Source organism: Morone saxatilis, unplaced genomic scaffold (genome assembly GCF_004916995.1).
Source record: "Morone saxatilis isolate NCDOM2014 unplaced genomic scaffold, NCSU_SB_2.0 Contig19, whole genome shotgun sequence".
Taxonomy (NCBI): domain Eukaryota; kingdom Metazoa; phylum Chordata; class Actinopteri; family Moronidae; genus Morone; species Morone saxatilis.
The window spans coordinates 14,448,705-14,460,186 of record NW_023339751.1 but is presented as its reverse complement, the minus strand read 5'-3'; the positions used below and the strand labels follow the sequence as shown (position 1 = coordinate 14,460,186).

General features: G+C 40.9%; 2 protein-coding genes across 19 annotated transcripts in view; both read right to left on the bottom strand.

The window, feature by feature from the left end:
• Window positions 1-639: 639 nt before the first annotated feature.
• The window catches only part of ank3a (ankyrin 3a), a 120,345-nt gene continuing 109,502 nt past the window's right edge, over window positions 640-11,482 (bottom strand). For 17 of the 18 annotated variants that reach the window (XM_035663605.1, XM_035663610.1, XM_035663611.1 and 14 more), the window contains 9 exons: window positions 11,207-11,338; window positions 10,656-10,799; window positions 6,766-8,248; window positions 6,445-6,607; window positions 6,032-6,112; window positions 5,565-5,648; window positions 5,333-5,439; window positions 4,124-4,215; window positions 640-2,698 (listed from right to left, as the gene is read on the bottom strand). In XM_035663605.1, the coding sequence (XP_035519498.1) occupies window positions 2,631-2,698; window positions 4,124-4,215; window positions 5,333-5,439; window positions 5,565-5,648; window positions 6,032-6,112; window positions 6,445-6,607; window positions 6,766-8,248; window positions 10,656-10,799; window positions 11,207-11,338 (2,354 nt within the window). In that variant the 3' untranslated portion in view covers window positions 640-2,630. The remainder of the gene's footprint in view (window positions 2,699-4,123; window positions 4,216-5,332; window positions 5,440-5,564; window positions 5,649-6,031; window positions 6,113-6,444; window positions 6,608-6,765; window positions 8,249-10,655; window positions 10,800-11,206; window positions 11,339-11,482) is intronic. The other variant, XM_035663623.1, reaches the window with a different exon arrangement.
• Window positions 8,242-10,642, bottom strand: LOC118329436 (proline-rich receptor-like protein kinase PERK2). Its single transcript, XM_035663625.1, has one exon. It carries the CDS (start codon window positions 9,696-9,698, stop codon window positions 8,859-8,861), a length of 840 nt encoding a protein of 279 aa, XP_035519518.1. The 5' UTR covers window positions 9,699-10,642; the 3' UTR covers window positions 8,242-8,858.

Here is an 11,482-nt window from a genome sequence, read left to right as displayed (position 1 = left end):
AAAACAAAATGCCGCAATCAATTGGACACAGTACCACTAGTATTAATATTTTATTAGTGATTAATACTACAGTAACTACAAATTAGCCTCATCATCATCTGCATAATACATCCAATTCAACTGGAATATATGATGTTATTGAACCATGCATATGAGGGCCAAGACTGCTTTGAAATAACTTTTCCATTTTATGATGTATTATTAGGGGGGCTGTGACCCAGGAAGTGGAACAGGTTGTCCACTAATCAGGGGCTTTTGGTTAAATCCCCGGCTCCTCCTGTCCACATGTCCGAGTGTCCTTGGGCAAGACACTGAACCCAAAATGTCTGAGTGAGTGTGTTTGTGAATGAGAGGCAAATTATAAAGCGTTTTGGATAAAAGTGCTATATAAATGTAGTCCATTCATTACTTATTCAGGAGAAATCAGCAATATCCTCATGGGGAACTCTTGGTAATCAAAGCATGTAAACAAGCAGCCCTGGAGAATTTTGCTCAAGGACACTTTGGTCGGGAAGAAGCACATAACTCTGGTTGAAGGCCAGTGTCTCTCGTGACATAACTACCCTGCTGCCATTAAATTTCTTACATGATTAAAAAAAAATGTTCAAGGACACAAAGACAAGAACAGAAACAATTGTATTGCGAAATCAATGCATTTTATTTTTTTTTATTTTTAGATAGATTTTTTTTTAAAGACGTCTGAAACATTTGTGGTGGCATCATTGCTGCTATAGCCTCTAAAAGACCTTGAATAACCAAAGTGCTAGAATAGTTACATTTTCAATGGCTTCACTCTGTTAGTAAGAATTGTACATCAAAAAATCTGCTCAGGTGAAAACACATATCAAACAAAATTGACAAAAAATTGATAGTTCAACCATATCAAAGGATCTTCTACCCCCTGATTGACATAGTAGTATAAGGGGATGTGGTACAGCACCCTACCTGACTTCCTTTAACCCCTCCCCCCACCCCCAAAAAAGTTACATAGTTTTCATGTCCACAGCATAGACATCAGCATACTGAGCCATCGCACCAGTAGAACACCACACTTGAACTACATGGGCATCTAATGAAAACCAATACAAAGATAATTCCTAATGTCATGTAAAGTAAAAATTTTTGCCAATGAGCTAGTGAAAACAATTCTATTCGACACTGCATATACAGACTCTCAAGCCTAAAAAGATCACACAGTTTCAGAGTTAAACACAATTTATTTAATGCTTAAATAATTGTTTTTGACCATCCAGTGTTTTTGTCATACAATATGCTATTTAGAGCTACAATCAAATAATGTCTTTATGTGTCCTTAATGTGAGTAGGTTTTAAACGAAGGAAATACTTCACCAAAAAATCCAAAATGAAATGCCCCAGTTTCCTTAAATACCACAGCAGCCGTTAGAAAACCAAATTGACACACTGCTAAAATGATTACAAACAGTCTAACAGTGTACAGAGATTCCTACACCTTATAGCCAATACGCACAATACAGTTATAATTTTACAGCGAGCCAGCTTACTAGCATTTACATTCAGATTATTTCGTTCTTGTAGCAGAAGCTGCCCTCCGGTTCCACATAGACAGACAAGACATCACACCTCGAGAAGCTATAGAACTTTTTTTCATCCTCACCCCAACATGATAAATGTTTTAATGGTATCCTTTAAAATATAAAATCGGTGACAAATGTTAGGGCTATATGTGTACACGAATAAAGGGTTTTATTTGTCATGTGAATACAGTGATTGCAAACTTGTAAAAATTGTACTTAAAATAATGTGAACAGCATGCATGAAAATATGAGAACTCTGAAAGGCTGCTTTTTGTAGGATTAGATCAATTCCCACTTTGGGAATTACTGAAATTTGATTTTCTGGAAATTTCCTCTGTTAAAATCAAACCAGCTTTTTTTCATGTACAAACATTATACCTGCTCTAATAATTAATTATACAAGAACCTGTGAAGTTACACTCAAATCTTTAAAAGTGGAACCGTTTCAATAAATTTTGAAAGCACTTGAAAAGGTTAATCTCCTCAGTGCGTTCTCAACCAGTAACTTACCCTTTTTTAAGATTTTTACACGTTGTAATTTTATATACAGAAAAAAGCTTTTGTGTTAGTTTAAGTTTTAAAAAGGAAGAAAAAAATCCCAAAACAACTTTCATCCTGACAACAATGGGTTCAAGAAAAAACTATAAGGCGAGTGTTGAAGTTGGATCAGAAGTGTTCCATTAGATTTTTTTTTTTTTTTTTACGTGTTATTGTGTCTACTTCGTTCTTTCCACCCACCATGTGGATTGAGCTCTTGTGCCATCTTTGGTCACAGTTTGCACCTGTGTAGTTGTCAGTAAGGGAGTCTTTTTCGTTTTCACAACAAACGATGCTCCTCAAAAAGCTCTCACAAACACCGGTGGACCGATGGCACGTATTGTTTCACACAAAACAGGAAGCAGAATCATTGTCCACGGGTCCACCACAGTCAGAAAGTGAGAACCCTCCCGGTCCTTTGATTGACAGGAGGTGAGTTTTTCATGCTCATGCGTAAGTCAGAAGGGTCGATTCCTCTCACGTGAAAACCGTTTGTTTGAAGCAGGTAGTTGCAGACTAGAACCTTGCCTGAAGTCCTCACACATGAGCTTTCCAGCCTTCTGAACACGTAGTCCCAGGAAACATCTGACTTGGTTCCTGTACATCTGTAAGACACAAAACAGTACGTCACATATTGTAGCACATTTAATGTTAATGTTAATATGTTTAAAGATTAAGGATAATTCTGAATGCCATACATTTCCCAATATAAATGTACATTATCTTTAAAAGGTAATATTATCTCTACATAATTCAAAGGCTGTAACCCTTCTCTTATAAAAGACTATTTTTCAACGTGTGAAAACACTTTTCAAAGGGCAAAAAACTGTCACAATCTCCCATTTCTTTGTATGACAAAATGACAGCATGTTAACGAGACCTGATGGTTCGTGGGTTGTTATGGTGACCTCTGTTACCATAGAAACCCTGTGCCAGACTTCACGGTAGTGCCATATTTTTTTCAAAGTCAGTTTTGTACAGATGGAATGATTCACTGCAAACATAACATAAGGGTGAACAGCAGTAGGGATTAACAGTCTGGCCGGTGGGATAACAAACTCTTTTTGGATGCTACAATGCTATTGTGAGTTGGGGATTTAGTGGACAAAAACAGGCAATGGAGGGTATCTGCGGGGCAATATAATGCTGAGGTGTGTACCGTCACCATCAGCCCTGTTCCCTATTCACACACACTCAGTGAACACGGAGGACAGAAATGTTGCCAGAGGATAACCAGGCTCAGACATCAGTCGGCCTTTTGCGCTGAGTCTGTCTGACAGTGTGACAGAGCAACTATCTGGGGAGGTGTAAATTAGAGGAGTAGTTTGACATTTTGGTAAATTGCCTTATTATATTTCTTGCAGAGAGTTAGATGAGAAGATTGATACTACTCATGTATGTGCATTAGGTGCAGAGCTGGGGCCAGGAGGCCATTAGCTTAGCACAAAGACTGGAATCACAGACACAAACATGAATACTATTTTATTATTTTTTTAAAGAATATTTTTTGATTATTTAGCTAAAGAGTGTCATAAGAACCGTTTATCCAACTGCCCAGCATGTATCTGTGCAGCATATCCATTGGTTGCCTGGTGTTACAAGTTAATTAGCCGTGCTGTTATTGCATATTTTTGAACTTTGAAGTTCAAGAAAGCAAAGCAAAAAAGTAAATGAGCACATTTGCCAAAATGTTGAATTATTCCCTTCATGGAGACTCAGATTGAGTCACTTAGAGCAGTGCACTGCAGTGCGTTGAGTATAAAATGTATAAAGTACAAGTAAATAGAGTCAAGTACAAAGAAGAGAAAGCAGAGAAACAGTTGACTTGACAAGACAAGAGCTGATGACAGTACAGTAAAAATGAACAGAGAAGCACAAAACACAGAAATAGAATACAGTGTTTAAGGAAAAGCCAGTGCAGCTGTACAGCAGATTAGAAACTGTGATGGAACAGTGTATGGACACATGGACAACAAAGAGAGGGGAACTATGTAAAGTGTGTTACAGTGAAAGACTGTAGGTTACTGTACCTGGTAGAGCACAACCATCCCTATGAGTGGAGCTTTTTATCCCCTGACCTTCTGTCATCCTTTCGCCTGCTATTCCTTGACCCTTCTCCTTGCTGGAAAACACAAGCACACACAGAAATATAGTTGAGATGTGCTATTCTATCTTCTGATAGGAAGAAAAACAAGTTGCAACCCAACACACAGACCTGAAACAGAAAACTGAGACAAAGGAGAAAGCAAAACTTCAAGCATCTGAAACTAGGAAATGTTAGTAGTAGCTTAATTGTTAGGAATATATTAGGACCACACACCAACCAGACACCTGGAAGAAGAAAATGTATTATTATTATTATTATGGAAAGAGTTAGAAACAAAAGAGGCAGATTGTATTTTCACAGCAGAGTCACGGCACTCATTAGTCACACTGTTGACTAATTGGTTAAAAAGACCATTAAAACCACACAGTCATGAGCCTAGTCAGCATCCTCTTTGTTATGCAACCACAATAGACACCACAGTGTCAAAACACAGCATGCAAGCATGTACTTCAAATGCTGCATTTATGTTTTTTTTTGTCTAGAAGAGAGATAATGAGGACAGTTATTCCAAATCAGTTAATCCAGTGTTAATGAGAATATCCCTGCACCGCTGTAAAACATGACCAAATCTAACTGATCCTTTATTAACTTAATTGTTTGACTTAAAGCTGCACCCAAACAAAAGTGAAATGTAACTTCAATATGTGTTATCAGTAAACTGTGCCGTGTAACCCCAGTTTCCCCCTTAATATTCCTTTTAAATTAGCTTTAAAGTTAGGAAATGTATTTTATTCACATGTACAACAATGTCACATAGTGTATTCATCCTGTATCTGCTTATTCCAACAGTAAGTATTTAAACCATCAAGGACATCACGCTCTGATCTTATGGATAGACCGTATCTCTGGAAATATTCTCCAGATTTTCTGTGTAGACATATTTCCAATCTTTAGAAACCTTTTTAGTAAAAACATTACTTGGTCAGAGACTATGATTTTTAGATTCATTTAGAGACATTTAGATAAGGTACAATGCTCTTTTTCTTACTGCCCTATTGATTTAGGCCAATAAATTAGGTGTTTTTTAAGTCTTGCCCAGTGCAGCTTTAAGCCTAACTTAAACATTAGTTGTTAACCTCCCACCAAAGTTCTCCTACAACAGTTTAAGGGTATCTTCATGCCAACCTCTGACCCGTCTTCCTGCAGAATGGGACTATGCTGAAGATCTTGGTGCCAGCTGTCACCTCCTTGGTTTTCTGGTGTGGGAGTAGACACCCGCCGAATAACCTTCCTGATTACCTGCCCGAGGCAGAAGGATGTCGACAAAGGAGGAAAAGGTCTGATGGTGTCTGCTTTTACAGTATATATTCTCCGTGTGATAGGTTTCATTTCAGAGCTGAATGGGAAATTAAGTAATACGTTACTTTTCTACTGATGAGGTTACCATCTTGGTCCAGGTAGTGTTCCTCTGTCATAGACTCGCCTGGAATATTCTTTGCTTGTTCTCCCTGCAAACGTTTGTGGTTAGCACATGAATAACGGCTCAGATATGGCGAAAATGATAAAACAATCCTTTACCACCACCACCACCACCACCACACTGAAAAAACAAAACTCAAGAGAGAGATTCTCCATGTCAGAAAGAGGCAGAGGACTAGGTTAGTCTCCAAAAAGCCAATGTAAACACCATGGCATGAGGTACCATCAACTGAGGCTTAATAGGCATCTACACAAACATATTTATGAACACGCAAAAAGAGTAGAACTATCAGAACACCAAGCAATACCACTACAATGCACATCAGACTGACCGGTCTAAACTAAATCAAACCCAACCAAACCAAAGCAAACCAAGGCTCAGCCCAGCTTGTGCTCCAAGCTTTCGGGGTACCTTTAAAATCAGACGGCGTCTGAAGATTCTGGTGGTAACAGTCTGTTCTTCCTCTGAACCGGAATCTACACTAACACGCTGCTGAGGAAGGTATTATGAGGTCATTACACAAGCACATGGAGGGAGTCAGGAGGAGAAAGAAGCACATGTATAGGTATAAGAGAATTAGTTAGTGGAGGCACTTTGTTGATGTTCTTTATGTAGTTTAACTCCATGGTTGGCTGTATCAGATAAGAGAAACCTGAAATAAAACACTGACATGTTTTCTTTAGCACAAAGTACACCATAGGTAGGCTATAGGCGTTTCTCCTGCAATAACAGAACTTCAATTATACTCTACATGGTTTAAACTTCTTTTTATGGTCTTTTTGTTTCATTCTATTAATTATTATTATTATTACTTGAAACATTACCTGGACTTTTTTCTCCGACACCAGTGCTCCCTCTTCCTTTCTGCCGTTCGATGATTCCGATGAGCCGCCCTGAGGTGAGTGCTTTGAGCTGTCGCCGTTCTGTCGGGACCTCCCTGATTCTCCCCTTGACGAGGAAGTGATGGAGTCACTAGAGTTCTCTTGGCTGTTGGGTAAAAAACACAGAATTACTATTGTAGTTGTAGGATAACACAAAGAGCTGAAAAACAGACAAAAGGGCACTAGGAAAGCAGTAGATTTCAAATTCTGGTTGTCATTCTGGGAGACTTCTGTTTGAGGCCTATAGTTGTATAATACTTTTACCTTTCCCGCCTGTCGAGTCGGTCTGAGCTGACACTGCGGCATGGCGTAGGTGGTTCCACATTGACGCTGGATGAATCACTGTGCCAACCTGAAAGTGAACACACTTCTTTTTCTGCTTGTTCAACCTGATCAAGAATCTCCTCAACACTGGCCTTCATCTCTTCGTTCTCCTCGTTCTCCTCTGAGCCTTCTTCTTTCTTCTCCTCCTCCAACAGAGATCCTAATGCCTCTTCTGAGTCTTTTTGGTCTGCTTCTCCCTCATCCTCTTCCTCATTGGAGCCAGAATCGCTGGGCTGTCGTTCCCCAAGTGCCTCAACCCAGGCCTGAGGGGAGAGCCGAGTTACAGCCTGGTCCTCGGCTGCCTTGTCCCCTTCCGATGTCATGCAAATATCTCTTTCACTGCCGCACAAACCTTCTTCATCCTTAAGCTGAAGTTCTCCATCTGTATCATCCATTCTGTCACCCTGACTGACCTTTTCCTCACTGCCCCCATCAACTTTAACCTCAGGTGTTTCATTAATACACTCTTTGACAGTCTCTCCTCCCATTGTGGCACAACCCTTTTCCACTTCATACTCAATTTCTATCGGATTATGCTGTTCTTCTGACACATTTTGCACATCTCTCACCTCCTCCACCTCACAGGCAGTCCCCTTATTCCCATCTTGAATAAAGACAAGCTGCTCATTTGTCACATCTTTCTCTTCCTCTTCTGATCCCCCCTTCTGTTCCACCAAAATGTTATGTTCCTCTGCCAACTTGGTTCTATCTTGTGTTATCATCTCACATTTTATTTCCACATTTTTAATCAAGTCTTGCTCTACCCACTTTTCCACTAAACCATTTCCCTCTACTAACTCTGCTGCAACCATCTCAACAACCTTCTGTATTTCTTCTGTCACTTCCATTTCACCTCCTTTCAAACCTATATCTTCTTGCACCCCATTAGGGGCACCAATCAGCACTCCTCCATCTACCATTTGTGCTCTGTCAGGTGATGAAGGGGTAATAGATGATACTGATGAGAGTGAAGGGGAAGATGTGGAGTAAGCCATGTCAATGTCTAACTCGCACATAGTGGGGAAGGAGAGTGACTTGGGCTTGTGGCTCAGCTCCATTTCATTTCTGTCCTCCTCCTCACTCAAAAGCAGCTGGTCGTTCAGAGCGATGTAGGGCTTTCTGACCTTGGAAGGAACAGGATCGGGGAGTTCAAAGGCTGGGACAGACAGGGCGAGCTCACAGGGTCGGGGGGGGCTCCTAGGGGTGCTGTCTGGCTCTCCGCTACCAGGCTCTATCTCCGGACTCCAGGGCATGGGCTGAGGCTGGGAGTCGACCAGCAAAGGGGTGTCTGGTTCTGGGTAATGGTGGTGTTGGTGGTGGGCAAGGGTAGGGATGGGGGTGACGGGAAGTTCGGGCTCCAGGAAGTGGGGGTCAGAGTGCAGTGCGGCAGGAGACTGCAGCTCCGCTAGAATGCTCTGATAATCTGTAGGTGACAGGATGACAAATGTAGAGACATACAAGCACCGAAGCATGCCACAAAAGAAAAAAAAAACACCACTAACACATACACCATATGACGTGGACAATGGCACAAAAGCTGAAGTGTAAAGCATGTATCCAGACAACCACTAGCTGAGATTGTGATATGTCAGCAGCTACTGTATAATGTATGTCAATACATTATACAGTATAATATCAAACATATGCAGTAAAATGTAATAAATCAATACAAAGTCATTTTACTGTTTGTGTTCGAAATGCCATATTCAACACAATAAAAAATAATAAAATATTAAAAATATATAAAGAAGTACATTCCAATTGACAGTAATCATAAAAGAAATATCATATTTATAAGTAGTTGTTTGATTTTCAGTGAGTGTTTATTCAGCAGTTGTGATGAGGTAAGACATTGAAAGTGGGACACATTAGTGACATAAGGCCATATTAATCATGTAGTGTGGGATGTGATGAGTGTAAGATATTAATGTTTGCCAGGGTGTTCTGTTACATGCTCACATGAGATATTTGACAGATGAGAGATGCGACAAGGAGCAGGGGAAGAGAAGGAACAAGATAAAGGATAGAGCATGCTACATTAATATTTCCATTGTGGAAGGGTCAGTGTGGGTTTGGGTGGGAGGTGGAGGGACTGAGGGCGCACAAGTACACTGGCAAGCTGGACAGGGAGACAGGGAACGAAGAGGAGGGGAAGAAGGACTGGGGCTAGGACAACGGGACCCAGAGGGAGAGATAGGAGGGAGGGTGGATAAGGACAGAGGGGAGACTGGGCGGGAGGAGGAGGCCAGGCCTTGGGTCACTACAGAATCTTTGCTTGGTGAGGCGATGACAGAAGGCGAGGTCCTGCCTGAGGGTGAGGAGGGGATGGGTGAAACAGGTAAGGTAATGGATTCAGATTGGTTAGCAATCGAGGAGGGTACGGGGGTGAGGTTGGTGGATGTGGTTGCAGTTTTGGAGGGGGTATGACAGGAAAATGTGTTTCGTTCTGCTTGTGAAGATTTTGGAGTGGTGAGTATGGGGGAGGCTGGGGCAGAGGTGGGAGAGGACGGTACAGGCGTGAGTGAAGAAGGAATAGGTGGCGGAGAGTTAGCAGCAGATGAGGGAGGTAAAGGTGAGGTGATGAGAGGGATCGGGGAGGATGGGTGGGGAGAGTAAGGGAAGGCAGGCGACTGATGAGGGTCAGCATGGGAGCATTGAGCGATGAGGCATTGGGGAGGACGGGAGAGGAAGTTGAACTGTGTTGGTTCAAATGGGGCTGGAGGTGCCAAGTCTTTGAGTGAAATGGAGGACTCATAACTCGGAGAGCGGCGTGAGGAAAAGGGGCGGCCCTGAAGTGCTGTAGTGGTTGCAAGGGGAGTGGGTGGGGGTGTTGGGGTCAGGGTTGGAAAGAAGGGGCTGGGGGTCTGCAGCATGAAGGCAGCTTCAGTGCTTCTGGGAGTTAGAGGGATAATTATGCAAACTATGGGAAAGGAATAAAGCAAGACATATAAAGAAGAGATAAAAAAAAAGAAACAAAAAGTGAATTGGAGAAAGAGGAAAACAATACATAAAAGATTGTTTTATGTGAAACATGCTTGTACAACAAGACAATGAATGAATAAGATGACTGTGGGATGTGTGGAGGAGGACACGCGTGAGGGATGGATAAGGAGAGGGCACACGTAGATATCACCACATATGACCCTTAATTTGTTAAGAGCTGTTATGTGCTGTTATCAGCAGCGGATACTGCTGTGGGGAGGTGATGGGAGGCAGGAGGAGCAGGAGGAGGAGGAGGAGGAGGAGGCAGTCTGGTTTCACAGAGAAAGAGATTCTCTCATCTATCCAAAGAAGGCTCAGAGGAACTGGAGGAGAACTAGGAGAACTAAATTAAACAATAGAGAAAAGCAGACTCTACAAGGTTATATAATTTCTACTAAACTAAGACATAATTTAAAACAGATTTAAAGCAATATGTAGTATGCAGCATGCATTTAGAATGGGATTTTAATAGTGGATATTGCTCCTTTGTGACAACTGGATACACTATTGTGATTTCTAGGGAGTATTCACCCTGAGCAAGACCTGATTTAAATAAAAATGGTGGTGAATTCAGCAGAAGCCAATTCAAATAAGTGTTAAAGTGCTTTTTTAATAGGCAAGAAGGATTGAAGTTTATGGAATAATACTATAATTATTTCAATGGCAGAAGTACAGAAATCAGGAATGCATTCGGGGAACAGTAGGAACCAGTTGTCCAGACAAAATCCAAATCTGACTGTAAATTAGCTTCTCTAGAGACTTGCACTATATGTATGTGACCCATGCATTGGCACAACAAAAGGTAGCAGGGAGAGGTAAGAGGTCAGCTAGACAGAGCTAAACTTTACCATCAGCCTGATCCCGGAAAACAGCGTTATCATCGGCAAAACATCTCGTGCCTGAAATGTTACCATAGTCAAATATTGGGCCCTCCAGTAAAGTCACAATATCCATCCGATTGACTTTGGTCAGCACTGCAGTTAAGGCATCCGCTGTGAAAAAACAGAAGACGAAAACAAATTATGAAATAAGGTTTGTAAATGTAATAATAAGCAAAACTGCCTATTCCAATGTTTTACTAATGACAAACAAAAAATATAAAATTCTTCTTGAGAACTATATGAAAGTAAAAGTTGGTATAATTTGGATTCCTTTTGTTGAAAGGGGCAGGAATAATAGGGCTATTTCTAAATTTAAACATCTTCCAGATTGGTGCTTGAAGGTTTCTGAACAGATTGTGAAAAAAACGTTAATTTCAGTGAGCTAGCATTAGATGTTTGTTTCTAAAGGTGATGAACTTTTTAGCCTTTCCTCAAGAGTGAAAAAGAATAAGAAAGAGATACAAAGGGAGGAAAAATGAAGGACAAAGTACAATTTTCAGATATAAAAATAGTCTTACTTGTGGCGTTTTTCCCTTCCCGACTGACCCATTTCTTAAGCAGCATGAAGCTTTGTGCTGTCAGAGAGTTGGGGTTCTCTAGTCTGATGTGGTTGATCTCATCCACCGTGAAGTTCATCTCCCGAGCCAACTCTGTGATGGACACACATAGACAAATATTCAAACTTCAATGTGCAGTATTGTCTTTAAGTAGGTGTCTGTCATGGCATTCACAGTGCAAATACAGATTGCAGAAGATAATATACAATACAGATTTTTGTATTTAATAAAATCGTA